This window comes from Ceratotherium simum, chromosome 2, assembly GCF_057802395.1.
Source record: "Ceratotherium simum simum isolate JZ-2026a chromosome 2, ASM5780239v1, whole genome shotgun sequence".
Lineage (NCBI taxonomy): Eukaryota > Metazoa > Chordata > Mammalia > Perissodactyla > Rhinocerotidae > Ceratotherium > Ceratotherium simum.
In genome coordinates this window covers 59,642,612-59,660,824 of record NC_141901.1, presented here as the reverse complement: position 1 = coordinate 59,660,824, position 18,213 = coordinate 59,642,612, and the positions used below count along the sequence as shown (strand labels likewise).

Here is an 18,213-nt window from a genome sequence, read left to right as displayed (position 1 = left end):
CACATGCACTCTGCACTTGGAGTTAGACTTTTTGTTTTTTGTTTGGTTTTATACAATGTATTACATCATACAAATTCCGTCTACAATTTAGGGATCTGAGTAGTTCTTTAAGTTTGGTTATCTATTTGATCCCAATCGCCAACCTATGGACAAATCCCTCCCATCTTATTCTGTAATTTCAAACCTGCTTAATCTATCCTGTTTTCTCCCTGCCTTCCTGTTTTTCTGCTTTTTACATTTTTTATATTTATAAATTTTTGTTGCACACTTATTATGGGCCAATTCTTCTCCTCATAGAACTCTAGTGGAGGACACATGAAAATAAACAATTGGAATTTAATGTGATCAGTTGCATGATAATGCATATGGTCCACTGTATAGTGCATATTCATCTATCTATCTATCTATCTATCTATCTATCTATCTATCTATCTATCTACTTATCTATCTATCTACATACATACATGCATACACTCATGGGTTGGTATGATTGACTGCTGAGGTGTGGAAAAAGCAAAAAACACAGAGGCCAGATCTTGAAGGATCTTACAACGTGTGCTAAGGAATTTGAGTTGTACTCCAGAAGGTAATGAGAAATCATTAAAGAGCTTTAAGAGGGGACATGATACAGTTAGATTTGGATTTTAGAAGGATAACTGTAGCAGCTGTGTAGAGAATAGATTGTAAGAGAACAATATAATATGAATACAGGAGGAGGAGCACTTTTAATACTAATTACTAATTATTGAGCACTTACTGAATGCCAAGGAGATGCTAAACACTTATCATGCATTATGTAATTTTATCTCAAATTAACATCATGAAGTACGTAGTATTAAACTGACTTTAAAGAAGAAGAAATCAAGGCTCAAAAAGTGAAATAGCTTGTCCAAAATTACATAATAGCTAAGTAGTAGAACTGGAATTCCAACCCAGGTGGATCTAACCCAGAGCCTTGGTTCTTAATAAATACACCAGTGTTGTTTATCAAAGTGTGGTCTAGAGAGTATCTGCATCAGAAACATCTGGGGTACTCACTAAATTAGTTTCTTGGGTTCCACCCAATCTATTGAAAATAAATTCCTGATGGATGAGGACTGGACTCACCAGGTTTTTCTTATGAACCTTAAAGGTTACATACCACTGCAATACATAGTGTATATTACAACTTGGTGGAAGAAGGATGATAAATTCACTTTGTTTTAATATGGAGATTTGAGTTCATGGAGAATGCCACCCAGATTGCCACAGGGGTGGAGTGCAGCAAATATTTTCAGGCTGGAATTTGATGCTGGGATGGATTTAACTCATAATTTTCAGTCTTGGTAGGGCTAGTGTTGCTGCAGCCACTCCAGGGTGGTTGGGATGAAGTATCATGCGCAGGAAGGGTGATGGAATGGAATAAATTATCACCAAGCTGAGTACCCCAGACTTCTCCTTCATACTCTTGTTCAGTGAGTTTTGACACATACCTCCAAATTTGCCCCACGCATGAAATATCTTTGTGTTTTTTCCTACAAATGCCTGCAAATTCTTTTTGCATTTTACTCCATAAAAAGTCTGGTTTTTTTGTTTTGTTTTTTTTTTTGTGGGAGGAAGATCAGCCCTGAGCTAACATCCCTGCTAATCCTCCTCCTTTTGCTGAGGAAGACTGGCTCTGAGCTAACATCTATTGCCAATCCTCCTCCTTTTTTTTTCCCCCAAAGCCCCAGTACATAGTTGTATGACATAGTTGCACGTCCTTCTAGTTGCTGTATGTGGGATGCTGCCTCAGCATGGCCGGAGAAGCGGTGCGTCGGTGTGCGCCCAGGATCCGAACCCGGGCCGCCAGTAGCGGAGCGTGCGCACTTAACCACTAAGCCACGGGCCGGCCCTCTGTTTGTTTTTAATATAAAAATATGTTTAATTATGTACCAAGGGGTGAAATGGACACTCTAGAGAGTTGCACACTGTTGCCGGTGACTGTTTACCCTTGAGGACACCCGATGCTTTCTCTAGGAGCATGAGTACCAACTTGAGAAACGTGATTGTTTCTTGTGCAGATCTAATCTCCACCACTAAATTGCAAACATTTTGTTGTATTATTTCTGTGTTCTTCACAATGTTTGAACATAGTAGGTGCCCAATAAACAGCTAATGAATTTGGAAGAGAGGAGTTTGAAAGAAATAAGGAATATGAGAAATCAGAACAGACTCACCAGAAACCAGTCACTTTGAAAGTGCCACATTAGGATGTTCTCTTCGTGCCTCTCCTGCTTAAGTGATCACTTCAGCAGAGGATGCTTTGGTCTTCCTATACTCTCTGGTATAGGTGGCTGGTGGCTTTCAGAAAATGGACTTCAAGTGGGTCTGCGACTTGCTTTCTCATGTGAGGGAAGAAGGAACCAGTTTTTGAGAATCAAGGCAGAGCTTTCAGGATCCAAAATGCTCAAATTAGCTCTTACAATTCAGTATCAGGACTCAGAACATGCCCACCTTCATAAATTTTTTTTTTTTTTTGTGAGGAAGATTAGCCCTGAGCTAACATCTGTTGCCAATCCTCCTTTTCTGGCTGAGGAACACTGGCCCTGGGCTAACATCCGTGCCCATCTTCCTCCACTTTATATGGGATGCCATCACAGCATGGCTTGATAAGTGGTGCATAGGTCTGCGCCCAGGATCTGAACCTGGGAACCCTGGGCTGCCGAAGCGGAGCATGTGAACTTCACCACTGTGCCACTGGGCCGGCCCTCACTTTCATGATATTTTAACTCCCTTCAAGTCACTTTAACTTAAAATACTGACAGCACGCTTCAGCTTTATGTTACTAACATTTAAGTGCCTGTGTTCTGGTCTATTTCAAGACTATCTATAAGGCAAATTACTGTTCCAAAGATTTTTGAGTGATATTTTTTAAGAAAATAAAATTTAAAAAGCAATTTCTCTACCAATTATAATAGCCATCTTACTACAATGTTTTTCTGTAGACATTCACTTTCAAACCCACTTGATTCCATTAATATTTATTTCTTCTTCAATACATGCAAAGTAATGATTTAGGTTGCTATATACGAATCCATTTTCGTGGCTTGTGGCTTGAGAATGTATTTGCCTCCTTCTTAGAAACTTGGTCTTGACCTCTGCAGCCTTCACCAGTTTGAAAATCCTAACCATAATCCTCTGTGGGGATTTACACAGGTGTCTATTATGGCCCATAATCTGTGATATGGCTCCCAGTATTCTCATTGCAGAAAGGTTAAGCCCTCTCCTCTTTATTCCTGAGTTAAAAAGTCCACAGGGTGTTAGTATTGTCAGGGAGCAGATTGAAGCAAGCAACAGCTTCCATCAGGCCTTAAGCCTGCGTCTAGGCCAGGGGAGAATCTTTGTGATGAGCGAGGGCTTTCATTAGAAAACGGAGCAGTCGGTTTTTAACTCCGGAGTTGCAAAAACAAAACTGTTTATTCTCTATTGTTCTTAGAGTGGCCATATTTCCCAAACTAAAATTTGAGACTCATGCTCTGACAAATACATAAGTACTTTGTCATAGCAGTTTCAGAATATCTGAAGTTGAGACAGTCCCATAAGATTCAGGCTATATTGTTACCATGTATGTACCCCACCTTGGGACCCAACGTGCCAATTAGCGGGGCAGGTTATAAGTAAGATTGCACTGTCATTTATAGAAATTGCTGCTCTTTATGTCCAAAGGGACAGTGGACAACTGGAAACATATTGCCTTGTGGGCGTTTCCTGTCTGAGGACATATAGAGTTTATCTCCGTAGCTGTCATTATCAAAGACTGTCAATATTGGTGGTGCTGACACTTATCTTTCAGATTTCTGGAAAAGATATTTGCCGTCTTCGATTGTACTTACCTCTGGTTCTGATTTCTCTTTGTTCTCTCTAATGCAATAACAAAGCTATAAGATCTGAAGGGGGCACCTCAGCTTGACTGATGAACATCAGCTGCCAGATTCAGAGTAGTCTGTGTGTCTTCAGAAAAGTCATAAAGGAGGGACCTTCCCATGTTATAGCCAAACAAGAATCCAGGAGCAGAAGAACTTGGGGAAAAGAGTGACTAAAAAGTTCCAAGAAGGGAATGGGAGTAGGGGTCCTTACCAAAATTTACATCTCTGATATAAAGAGGCCAATCACCAGCCTCCCAGAAACTGTCCTTCTTGGTTGGCTCCCAATGAGCTGCAGTGAAAGAAGAGAAAAGGAAGCCATCTCCTCAAGATAGCAGCCCAGCCTAGCAGGCTCTTGGTTCATCTCTCTGGGAAATGAGTAGTACACTATGCTTCCAGTTTCTTCACCCTTTTAAAGTCTTCCATTGGCAAAGCCATAGTGATGTCTATTTCAAAGTCACACTGGAAAGGGGTCAGGAGTGCTATCTTATAATGCTGTTTCTGCTCCCTTTTGTCTTCATGTCTTTTCTTACTGTCGCTTACCAATAAAACAAGCAAGGACAGGCCAGATGCAGATGGGTGTGAGGCGGCTCCGTCTCACTGTTTTTCACAATCGTGTAAGTGTTAACCCAAATGCTTCTCACAACCACTGTTAAGTACATGCCTGCTGGCATGTAACTTACAGTTCAGCAGTAAATCTCCCACGAGAATTCCCTTCAATTCCAACTGTCACTCCCAGTAGTCTGCCAGTAGATAAAGCTTGGAAGGGCAAGTTCAAAATGGTAGGAACCACAAGTATTACATAAATACTGCTTATGTAGGATTTTCTTTTTTAACTCTGAAAGGTCTAGCAGATCTTACGCGAAAGGATGTTCTTTTCAATGTATCACTTGCCAGAAGGAAGGCACTTCCAATAGAAACAATAAAAGCATGTCTCAAATTTTATTTATCCCTCTAAGTTCTGAAAGCACATTAAGGAAGAATAACAACATTCCACTTTGGCTAAAAGTGCTAATTAATAACTAACTTCAATTCTCCCAGAGGTAAAATATTAATGTTATTTTTAAATGAAATTAAGCATCCCAATCTTCTAATTGTTATAAAAATATTTAGCAGCAATATCTGTTTAATTATTTAGGCGTCTCTTAATGGTGTAAATATTATCAACACAGTCATAAATATTTTCTGTTTTGTCCGTAGACAATCCGTTAAGGATCTGTTGCTTGTAGGACTTAAATTAAGATCTATTTAAGGCTGCCTGCTGGCCACAAAATAATTACTTACACTTGCTAATGCCTGAATCTGTTAGATTTAGCAGCAAGAAGTGCTCTTTGTTTTCACAAGTAGGGGGAAGTTATTTTTCTTATAAATTTCATTGTTGATGGTATTAAGAGAGGATTAGGGTGGGGTTGAAGTAGTTGAAAATTTAATTAATCTAATCCTTTTAACAGCAATTGTTTTCATATTGATAATTCTCTGTAACAACAGTATTACAAATCATACTCATGTGAAATATTTACACTACATATTTTAGCATATAATCTCTCCTCCAGCTTTCTCTTTCTAGAATAGTGAGATTTTCTGCTTCTCCAGCTTCCTTCTTTTTTTCTTTCTCTCCCACCTAAAATGGAAGGTTTCTTCTCAGGGGACCAGAGTGAAATCTTTTTTTTTTTTCCCTGCTAATTTTCTCTCAATGTCATTGTCTCTCAGTGAATTATGTTAATGAGCATTGAATCATTAATCTCCTAAAAGAGCATGAGTACTATGAAATAAGAAGAGTTCAATTGATTTCTTTTTTTTGGTATCTACAGTCGTTTAGTGTAGAATTTCATTTGAAAGGATTTGTTTACTCATCAATTTCAATAAATTGTTATGCTGCTGAAATTATCACTAAGAGTAGAGTCAGATGAAGGACGAAACTGTCAACCTCTGATCATTGCCAGTGTAAATTGGGGATTGTTCTTAATCTGCTCAAATGTCACATTATCGAGAAAAGACTTGTTCTGACCTCCCAATATAAAATTACAACCAGTATCCTTCCTCCAACACCATTCTCCCCTTTAATTGGCTTTATTTTTCTCCGTAGCAGTTATCACCGTGTAACGTTATGAAACACTATATATTTGTTTGTTTAGTGCATCTCCTTCAACTAAGATGGAAACTCTGCTGAAAGCAAGGACTGGGATTTGTCTACTACTGTATCTTGAGAGCCAAGACAAGTAACTTAAATATAGTAATATAGTAGGCGATCAATACATCATGATTGAATGCATGAAGCTTTTCTCTCATTTTTCAGGTGCCTAGAGCACCAGATCAGAGCAAAACAATGAGATTTCTCCTTGTCCTGGCATGCATTTTGATGGCTGACAACTTGATGTAAATGTAAGCATTTATCCTGAGCTCACTGTCCTGCTAAGCCCCAGTGGAAGAGTGTTCCTGTAGTACAAAAGCAGAGACTGAGTGCTGTATGTGGGCATGTCTTCATTAAAGGAATAAAACTTTGGGTTGTGCAGTGCTGTTTGGCATCTACATGTTTACAATATTAAAAGTAACGGAAAGCAGAGACAATCAAAAGATGCTCTCCAGGACACTACTTGTATGGTATATAAATTATATAAATAGGGGTTACTAAAACAAGAAGGGGCTCCATGGTCAAATAAGTTTCTGAAACTAGGTGTTACATGAAGCTAAGGAAGGTTCTTAACTTCAAGGCATCTCAGATGTATGATGACGCTCATTAGGGCTCTCTAAGGACAAGAAGATCTTAGGCTGTGATTCCCAAACTCGTTTGATCTTAGGCCCTTCCTTTCTACCAGCCAACCCTGTTTCTAAGACTGGGTTGTATCACAGGGAACTCCATTGACTTGGGAGTTGAACAGGCAAGGACAGGGGCAAGAGAAGAGGTTCCTGGCTCTGCCCCTTACTCACTTTATTATATGATCTTGGGCAAATTACCTAACACTTCTCTGTGCCTCAGTTTTCTCTTCTGTAAGGTAAAGATGAAAAGGATTACCTAGAATAATGTATGTAAAATGTCTGACCCATAAGTGCTAAATAAATGGTGGTTATTGTCAACACCTTTTATTGAATGTAGGAATGAATGCTTTTAGATAGATATCTTTAAGCATATTTTCTAAGACAGGTTTGCTAATATTGACCCATTCCCAAAATTAGCCTGCCATGCCTCCCACTTCGTCCCAGCACCCTGTCCCCATCTGAGAAGCTCTGTGCATCTATGCTGAAGTCGAAGAAATGCTATCTTTCAACACAACTTAACATAAATGCCTGATAACTCACTTCGGGTGTACCCTGCAGAGTTACTTCCTGTGTTTCGATACCCTTAACCTCAGATGAAAACACTTGTTTCATCTGAGTGATGAACACTTGTTCATCCTCCTGACACTTGTCAGGAGGAAGGTGGAGGCATCCAAGTTAAGGATTGTGCAGATGGCTATGTGCTGATAAATTTTGAAGTGACCATATTTTTTCAGTAAATCTTAAATGAAGGTGTGATTTGTGTAAATCTGACCCCTTCCAGTAAAATGTGCATTTACATATATTTAGAATTTATAAATCCTGACAGATTCCACAATATTTATAGCCCTCCATAAAAAGCCTTTGCCAGTTTGCAGAGCTTAGCATTTGGCTCTCTGGTGTGCTTAAGAGAGTTTAAATAATAATAAATTTGGTGATTTATTCCACCTGGAACAGAAACTTATTTCCCCCCCTTGGCTCGTTTTGAAGGAGATACTATAAATAGTGCCACAGACGCTGAGATCAGGAATAGGGAATTGAAATTCGAGAGAGAAATACAGAAACATTTCCATTATCACTGATGCCTTGAATGTATTTTTAAAACAGTTCTGTTCCTCAAATAATGTACCTTCTCTCCTTTCTCCTGCCCCATCTCAATTATACTTGAGTTCCCCAAACCTGTTGCCAGCTTTAGGATTCGGTTGCGTTAATGGGAAAGAGAGTAAAAGTATTAGCTGACTAAAGAGAAAGTTGCCTCTTGGGAGGCCAAGGCAATTCTCCAATGTTCATCTTACATTTCACAGGAGTCAGCCAGTAACTGAGCTTCGATGTCTAAAGTGTAAATTCATTATTTGAGACCCAGCTCATGCATCCTACAGGTATGATGAAAAGCTCTTTGTTTATGAAAAAGAAAAAAAAAGTATAATTGTAATTACAAGAGAAAGCCTAAGGACAATGGCAGAGGGTCGATTCTTTCATCCATCCTTGCTTATAATTACCCAGTACAGGATTAGAGAGAAATACCTGAAGAGTTGACTCTAAATGATACATTTATTTTCTTAAACAGAAAATAAACAAAAATCAGGGAGCCCATTGTTTGCCATAGAATCTACTGATGAAAGCCGAGAGCAACCACTTAATGTAGCATAAGTGGTGTTATAACTTGTTGTGTTATGACAAGGAGACATTTCCAGCTTCTTATTTGAATGGACTATGAAGGAAGTAGCCTTTGTGAAAGGGAAAATAATAGTAATGGCTAACATCCATGGAGAGCTGACTATGGGCCGACACAGAGTAACACATCAAGCGGCTGTGGCTCTTTGCAACACCCTTCTAATTAAGTACTGGATTTTTCTGTCCTGATAAGTTGGAGCACACTCCCCGCCCCAAGTCTTTCCTGAGGAATCCCCTTGCCTCTAGCTAATATGATGGCAGATGTTTGGACAAAGCCCTAAAGCCTGTAGTGTACCACGCTGTAATGATTTGTGGTGAACAAAGTAAATGCTTTAATAGCAGGCTTTATGAAGCAGGGACCCAGTTAAGTGTGATGGATTTGAAGCAAAGCAAAGAGAAGCTGAATGTTGTGTGGGGGTATTGTTTCCTAAACAGGACACAGGTATCTACGGTCCATGGCTAATTCTAAAGCTTTGCTTGAAAAATGACTCTTTTAAAGAACTGTGCTCTTGAGGAACGTCCTTGAGGCATGGAGAAATTTTCTTGCCTTTCTATAGCATCTTTCTAAGAGGATGTGGAGGTATTGAGCTGTGAGACAGTTGCCCAGTGTCTTTGTGCTTCTGGGACTACATTATGGGTCTAACATATATGGGATAAATAAACTGTTTTCATTTCTTAAAGCCCATGAAAGGAAAATTACCATATTGCTGCTTCTTTTTTTTTTTTTTTAAACTGTTAAAGAAGACAATCCAGGTAGGGCAAATAAAAATAATTACGAAACACAGGTTTATTTTTTTCTGTCTTTCCTAGCCTCTTACTCAGCAACAGCAATATGGCAAGACTTGTGTCAAACCAGTGTTTTGATGCAACCTCTTTTGTTCTTCTTCCATAGGGCAACCCCTACATGTGCAATAATGAGTGTGATGCAAGTACCCCTGAGCTGGCGCATCCCCCTGAGCTGATGTTTGATTTTGAAGGAAGACATCCCTCCACATTTTGGCAGTCTGCTACTTGGAAGGAGTATCCCAAGCCTCTCCAGGTTAACATCACTCTGTCTTGGAGCAAAACCATTGAGCTCACAGACAACATAGTTATTACCTTTGAATCGGGGCGTCCAGACCAAATGATCCTGGAGAAATCTCTTGATTATGGACGAACATGGCAGCCCTATCAGTACTATGCCACAGACTGCTTAGATGCTTTTCACATGGATCCTAAATCCGTGAAGGATTTATCACAGCATACGGTCTTAGAAATCATTTGCACTGAAGAGTACTCCACGGGGTATATGACAAATAGCAAAATAATCCACTTTGAAATCAAAGACAGGTTCGCGTTTTTTGCTGGACCGTGGCTACGCAATATGGCTTCCCTCTACGGACAGCTGGATACAACCAAGAAACTCAGAGATTTCTTTACAGTCACAGACCTGAGGATTAGGCTTTTGAGACCAGCCGTTGGGGAAATATTTGTAGATGAGCTACACTTGGCACGCTACTTTTATGCAATCTCAGACATAAAAGTGCACGGAAGGTAAGAGAACGTCTGTCTGACTTGAATGAGAATGGGTGTGTTCAAAGAAAATGTGAGTGTGTTGGTCCTGCAGCTCTAGAGTGGTGTTTGTCACTTTCTACTGCAACATTTTCTCAGGAACACCAGCCTAGAGGTAGGTTCTGAGGCCTTTGAGACTCTTCTTACTCAACAGTAATTTGTGATCCCAGACTTGCTGTCACTGAACCTGAACCTGGCAGGATTTCTTAGAATTTGAACAAAACCAAAAAAAATAGCATCTTTTTTGAGACCAAGGAACTCCCTAGATCAGGAGGTAGTTTAAGTCTTTAAGGCAATGAAGCCGGGGGGAACAAAGCTTGTTGCTTTATGAAAGGGACTGAAAAACAAGAAATACATTTTTCCCTTGTTTTGGAATGCAAGAGAGGATTTCAACATGGTACAACTCTCTGGTTATGTTTTGTTATATCACACAAGAAAAGTTCTGGAAATGAAAGTTATAGTTCTTTAAATTTGTTAAATCAGAACCAAAAGCGTTAGGAAACACAATGCGTTTGTTAAAGAGAAGCAAGCTCTACTTTCAATTTTGGATGCTATTGTTTGAAAAAGATACACTACCTTTTCAAATATGGACCTGAGTTGGGCTCCTTTCATTTGTAGGTCACTTATGGATGGACCAGAATTTAAACACATTAATGGTCACAGCCAGGCATACCCTTGGTTTTGCTAACATACCAGAGACACAACTGAGCAAGTTTCTAAGAACTTTGAAGATGTTTAAATGGAAAACTTGAATAACGAGAATCTGGACCACTAACAAAGAAGTTTTCAACCAGATTTTTAAGTGTAGTATGTTATCAAAATAACCAACTGATGGGAGTTGAGGCATGACATAACGAGTTGGGAAAACTAAAGATAAGAGTGGAGTATACAGCAAAATGGAAAAACTGGAGAGCAAAGGCAAGCAATAATCGTTCTAAAAATGCCAAGGTAGCTTTAAATCAAGATATATAAGAATATAAACAGTACATAAATCATATAGGTTTAATTAAGTAATCATAAAATTTAAACAGATAAGGCAGGATTCACTAAGTTTACTGGTCTCTAGCATCCTGTCCTATCTAGAGGGCAGTCCAGTCCTCTGAAACTGGAAAAATGTTGAGACCCCCTGGCTTTCAGAGAATCATCTCAAGCCATCTTTGACAATAGTGCTATTATATTTGTGCACTAGAAGGAAAAAGAGGTCATAGCTGTTAAGTAAGGACCATAGTGGGCACATGGAATGGAGTGATGAACATGACCTCAGTATGGTGGTAAAGATTTTGGAATCTTACCTTATAGAATCTTACTTATGGAAGGTAGCAGGAACTGGTGGCCACCTACCCTCAGCTTTGTTCGAGCTTCATTTTCCTTATGGAAGAGTCAAGAATCTTTAGCTATGGAGCCTCTTTAAAACTTTTAACCAACGTTCAGTGATATATGAAGAAGATATCTTTAAAGCAAAATAATATTTCTAAGAAAAATATGCACTGATACAACTCTGAGCTTGTGGGTTCCAGGGTTCCTGTGTTAGCAGGGCACCACGAGAGGGCAATATGGAGCTGTTGCCTTAAACATGAGTTTGCTATTTATAATAAAATGCAACCATTATAGTCATTAATATTTTAGCAAAAGATCAGGTTCTAGTATCTTATTCTTGGGGACATATATAAAAATAATTGATGTTGATAGTATTAACGATAGCATACCACAACAAAGTAACAGGTATTCTGTTCATCTACAAGAATAAATGTCAAAATTAATAAGCTGAGATTTGAATTTGAATCCTAGTGTGATCTACATTGTTGGGTAGTATTATCTAGGTCAGTTGAAGAAATCCTTAACCTTAGCCAAAATCTTTATAGCCTGACTTCCCCCCAAACTCTCATTTTCCACTTGTAAAGAAGGCAATCTTGTGAAGCCTTCTGGTTGGGAAGTAACTATTATTGGGGCTTATTTCTGTTATTGGATATTCACTTTTGTTCCCTCTGACTATTTCAAAGAAAGTATAAGATACACTTTAAGCTACAGGCATTTTATGCATTCTCTGTTGGAGTCAGAAATACTCTCTCTTAAAGGTTGCATGTTAGAAATGTAGAATCCCACCAGATTTACCACTTTTCTTTTATCCTTCATCCTAGTAGTGTCCTCCAACTGCATTTCAGTGGCTCTGAGGAGTTTAGAGGAGCCCTCCTCCCTTCTCTGGGACTCACCTCCACTGTCTTTTCCTGTTCACCAGTCAACTGTAAGCTGGTGAGGAGGCACCTGGACAAGAGAGAAAGGTCCAATAGAGGTGAGCCCCTTCCATAAGGTCCCACTCTGTCACCTCTAAACTCTGTCCAAATTCCTCAGGGCAAAACTGATCCTGTGCTAGGCACCAGATGGCCGGGGTATTTTTAGTCTTAGGGGAGGGACTAAAGAAGCAAGGCCTGATGGCTCGGGCGTGTCTCCAGCTTTTAAGTTATATAAGGAAGATGGAGCCACTGAAGGGAACTGTTGAGTTGTTGCCTGGTTCACAAGCCTTTCAGCATACAAGCTGATATATGTTTTACCCTTGAAATTTTCAGTAGGGTTAACAGTCTATGTTGTCTTTTTCTTATATAGCAAATCATCTATAGGAGGCTTGAACATTAATTGATGATCTCTAAAAGAAAGTTGTAAAGGTTTCTTTTCATGAATATCATAAATACAAACTTTCCAAAATATAACTGAGGTCTTTGTTTCCCTGAACCCACTCTTCCACCATCCGTGAGATGATTACAACATGTAACATATCTTTACATATCTCTGTCTGATCACTATAATATTTTTCTACTTGTCACTCCACCCCCACCCCCACTATAATGTGGGAATTGGCATGAGTTTTTTGGGGAAAGTGGGCTAATATCCTTAGAATAGTAGCCAGAGAATAGAAGATTTTTCACCTTGAAATATTAATCCCTGAAACAAAATAGTTGGAGAGTCTTTGTTTGAATTGACTGACTGTGAAATCCATTTCTCTACTCCTTGACACAGGTGTACGTGGTCTTGATGTTTTATACTGGCTAGTATTGTTTGGTGTGAAAATGATGTTTTGATTGTTATTAGATTAATGTAGCATTTATGTTCTTTTTAGCATGTGACAATCTGATCTGACACCTATTTAACTGGTGACAAAATACCTTTTGCTACATACTTATTTTGCTTTCATTTACTCCCCCTTATTGTGTATTTATTAAGAGAATGGAGGAAAAAGAGGAAACATGGCTGTTGGCAATCTCAGTGTCTTCATAGTACTTACGTTGTTCAATAAACCTAATAATCTTCATGGACTAATTCTGACTTATGGATGTCCTGCTTCAGTAAATCAGGGTGATTTTCTCTAGTGAATAATAGACAAGTGCAGTGTGCCAGTACCTTAATTAAAGAGTGGCTCTCTTAGTCTTGATCTCATTTTAATTTACAGGGTAATACTACAATAATATCACTAATGGAAGGTACATTAAAGGGCATCAAGTAGCATTAACTGTATTAAATTATGGTACTTGTGTTAATTAACTGCTGGAGCAAGATGGTTCTAATGGCCAGAAAGGTCATCTAATGCATAAATAAAGTCTACTCAGATGAGGGGTGAGCGGAGAAATGAGAAGTAGATGTTTGTTCTGAATATCTTTCTATACAGACAAGGAGTTAAATTCACAGGCTATTAAACACAGATATTGTCCAAAATGTTTTCTTAGCTACACAATTGGAAGTTTTGATTTTTAAGTGTTTTGTTTTCTTCTGAGCTTTCTATAGTTAAATTAATTGAAAAGTTGAACATTATGTTTGTCAGATGCATAGATTTTATAAAATATAAACTCAATATTATTTATTGTTTCTTTGTCATGAACAGTTTCAAGGAAGTAATGTGATTTATTATAGTAATTATTAAATCTGAAAGACAAACGAACATCTGATAATATGCTCTTTAGTTTGTAACATATGCTATCGGCAATGTATCAAGGTACTGGTTTCAGACATAAAATAATAGAAATTCTTTTTCAACCTCAGGAACTTTACAACAGAATTGTAAGAACTTTTTTCAGTGGCCTAGAAAACTCTAACCCACATCTCCATTATTTGCCCTGTTACACACAATATTCCTAAACATAATTATCAGTAATTTTTTCTCAGTGGTGTTTACTCATTTCTTAGCCCTCGCAGTGCCTACCCATGCTCGTTACAGATACTCGGCTGTCAGGTACTATTTATAGAATTGACTTTTCCTTCTATGCCTCCATTGTTTATCTCCAAGAAAGGAGCCAAGCAGCACTAGCAGAACAGAAGCTCCACTTAACAAACTTTTGGGTGCTATCTTCACTTCACTACTGCCCCAGCTCCGAATCACTCCCGCCCTGCCTAATCCCAGGACCTGGAAAGGTCCAGAGAAAGAAGCACGCTAAGGGGGTGTCAGGAGTGGGAAATGCCCCCTACACTCTTACCCTCAGAAGGATTCAGATATATTTGTAAACTCTCACTGTTTGACTGTCACTACCTTGGTATTTACTATAATTAGGACAAAAGGAGGCTGAAATTCACTTTCTTAGAGCAAGGCTTTCAAATGGTTAGTACAAAAATATGTGATATTAGGAAAGCAAAAACACTTGGGGAAGTTTAAAAGTATAAAATCAGTAGAGCATTCTTCAAATTTTCTCAAATAATTTGGAAAAATCTTGTAACACAGAAGTGCTTTGCCGATGACAAAAGGCTTATCAGTTATCCTGCAAGTTCTCTTAAGTCTTTTTCTTAGCCACAATTCAAATAAATGTACCAAAATATTTACTTTTCACCTCTCCTGTGAGAGCGTCCTGCAAGGTGCTTTTGAAGCAATGGGCCTGGCGTTTGTTCATTCTCCTCAATTATTACTAATTATTGAGGTTGGGCTTTACTACTGCTTGACAGATTCTGCTTTTATAACACCTTTCCTTCTTTCTGTCACCAAAAAATACTTATCCTCCACCCTGGGACAGACACTGGTTTAGACAGTGGACATACGGAGATGCACAAGGCGTAGTCAATGCTCTCAAGGAGCTGATATCCAGAAGGGCCACAGACATGTAAACAAAAAATGATGACAATATAGGTTGAGTGCTTTTGCTGTGTGAATATGTGAAGTGCCCTGGTAACAGAGAAGGAGATACTAATTTAATCTGGGAAGCCTAGCAAAAGCTTTGATGAGGATGTGACATTTGCATGGTGTCTTGAAATATGTGCTTTAGAATGCCCAGCAGCTGGGGCAGAATGGATATTATAAGTGACAAATTATGCTTAAAAACAGCACAGCATGTTAAGGAACTCCAAATAGTTAGGAATTGGTGGAATGGACAAATCCTGGGAGATGCCCTTCCATCTTCTCCTTATGGACCTTCAGCATCTCTAAGAAGCATTGAATGATTCCGACGTTTTGGCCTCTGAGTCTCCCATGTCATAGGAAATCTAAGATTACATGGGTTCTCATATATCCACTAAGTGCAGGTGAGAAACCTTCTAAGGCAGTCGTATTAGAGGATATTCCAGTGTGGCTGTGTTTAACAAGGAAATACAGAGAGACAAGGAGAGCTGTAACCTTGCTTAATTTTGGAGCTAATATAACTCCAAGTCCTAATGCTCAAATGGAGAGTCCAGAAAAGCTCTCCAAATTGCACAAAAGCATTCATAACACAAGAGTTTGAGATTTGCTTACAGAGTCAATAGGACTTGGTGACCAATCAGATTTTGAGGAAAGAAGGGCTGAAGGAAAGACTTCAGTAGGAATCCAAGTGCAGAGTCCAGTTAAGGATTTGAAAATACTTCTCTGGTGTTGCAGAAAGAAGTTTGAGGCAGAAATATAGCTTTGAAAATTATCATTTTACATGTGATGGTTGAAGTGTAGGGAATCACATTGATATGATAGGGTTTTTTCCCTTATAATTATAAATGACTATAGTCATGTATAGGACATTTACAGAACTCTGTGGAATACTGTCGTTTGAGGTAATTTCTGAAGAAAAATGAGAAATAATCTGAGAAACAGGAGGAAATCAGAAAAGAGAGGACAGAGTTAAGGTAATTCTAATAGCCTCCGTTAATATTTAAATAATAATCCTTTACCTGTAATCAGGTTACAAGGTTCTTGTCAGGTACCTTCTTTCCTTTAATCCTCACAAGAAACTTTTGAGGCTGATACTGTTTTGCCCCTATTTTACAGATGAGAAAACTGAGGACCAGAGAAGTTCCATGACTTGTTTTTAAACATCCCACACATAATAAAGTGACAAAATTGGGTTGCTAATTACAAACCTCATGCTTTCTCTACTTCATGCTCTTATAGCCACACTAGCCTGAAGTAAGCTCAGTACATATAGGAAATCCAGAATATTGCCAAAGGAGCCGTCTTAAAGTAGCAATGATGAACCAATAAGTCTTGTGGCTCTGCCCTTCTTGGAATGTTCTGGGAGTTGTGCTTTCCATGACTTTTGGCTCAATATTTCACTACACCAGGTTGCTGTGTGTTTATCTGAACTCGAACTTCTCATCTCATTTTTATGAACTTTATAATGTGTGATTGGGCTAATTTGTCATATTGTGATAGATCTAGGTGTTTTCCTGCAAAAGTAAAATTATGATGATAGTTTCTCATTTTCTAAGGGGAGAAAAGACATAAATAAATAAACTGAATTTTCTCAATATTATTTTTTGTCCCATATTTTTCCATGAGTACTTGCAACCACTTTCACTTAATGGGCATCATCAAACACTAAAACAAGCCACAAACATTAATGAATAAACTTGGAAATGCCCAACTACCTTAGCTTATTTTAAGAAAATTTATCCTTCAATTGAGGGTAATCTACTTCTTCTTTTAACTTCCATATATTAGTCTACATTCTCTCTTCTGAAACTGTAGTAAATAAGTGTGCTGACTCTTTCATATAACAAAGTTTCATAAATTTGCAATGATCCGATTCCCCCAACTCTTTGTTTTCAAGCTAAATGAATGTTTAACTATTCTACAATCCAAAATTTTTAAATCTAATTTCCTCTTCTTTTAAAGGGAGAACGAAGTTCAGTAAATAAGAGTATTCAAATGAAAAGCTCAGATAATTAAAAATGAAAAACATAATTAAAAATAAAAAACAACACAAAGCATTGCTACTTAACTCCAGTGTAAATGCTTAAAGTAAAGATTTATGGTATGAACCCATTTTAAATGGACAACTGAGTGCCATTCTGATTTGGAGCATATTTTTTAAATCCTTGAGGATTTCTTGTATTATAAAGAGAATATATGCATAAGCAGCTCATTTTCCCCTGAGGTTTGCACTATTATAGGGAAAGAATATATCTAATAATTCCTCCAATTAAATTATGAACTTCATTAGTGTGCCGAAAAACAACCCAATTTAAGAGCTTGTCTCTTTATCCTTAATTCCCCAGTGCCATAGATTTTTTTTTAAACTAGTGGGTCATTAAAGAAAAGATGTCTCCTTTTTAAGAAACATAAGGGTATTTAGGCAAAATGCCACATAATAAAAGAGTGAAATAATTTCCTCCCTCACTTAACTTAGCATTTGTGTAGGATGCTTCATTCCAGCTACATCTGCATGCCCAAACAATGGGAAAGAGAGAGAAACTCAGCTCTTCTGTCTAACTTCGGGAGCCATGGTTTTTATCCTGATTCAGTGGTTGGCATCTTTGGAAGGTCTTGCAGTTTTTTGTCCCTAGGATCAGAGGTATTTCTTGATACATTAGGAGGTCATGGCAATTGGTTGATGTTAAGTGTAAGAGTTTTTGATCTTACACTATCACTTACCTGTGTGATCAATGGTTCGGTAGAGACACCATTTCCGTTCATTCTCCAAATACAGGAACAAATGTGTTAATGTCATAGGTTTTTCTCATAAAAGTTTGGTTGTGTGTATATATATGTTGATTTCATTGCAATATACCTCTATATTCCAATTCAGTAGGTCACTTTTAGAACTAAATATGTTAGTTTAACCAGAATTAACTGCACTGCATATAAACTCATGATTACTATTTCTGCCTCCTTTTTATGGGTAGGAAAATTGTATCTAAACAAGGTTACTCAATCAGTGGCAAAGAAGGAAAGGAAAATTTAAAACTTACTTATGTTTTAGCAAATGAATTTGTTTCTAAACTTCTGCTTTAAAATCATTGAATGAATGGATAGACTAGGTTTTAAATATGTGATATAAAAGCCTCACAAATCCCATTGGTCCACAGATCCCAATCCAGAATATTATATAATTAGGATAGCTACTGTGTCAGCTCTTTCTTACTTTGTGACTGGTGCCTAAGACAACTGATATTGTGCTATTGAGAGGAGAGA

The 18,213-nt window shown here is 38.1% G+C and overlaps 1 protein-coding gene across 4 annotated transcripts in view; it reads left to right on the top strand.

Moving 5' to 3' along the window:
• NTNG1 (netrin G1) overlaps positions 1 to 18,213 on the top strand; it is a 329,267-nt gene that overhangs the window by 158,624 nt on the left and 152,430 nt on the right. For all 4 annotated transcript variants that reach the window (XM_004420755.3, XM_014780097.2, XM_014780099.2 and 1 more), the window contains exon 3: positions 9,205 to 9,845. In XM_004420755.3, coding sequence (XP_004420812.1) covers positions 9,205 to 9,845 — 641 coding nt within the window. The remainder of the gene's footprint in view (positions 1 to 9,204; positions 9,846 to 18,213) is intronic.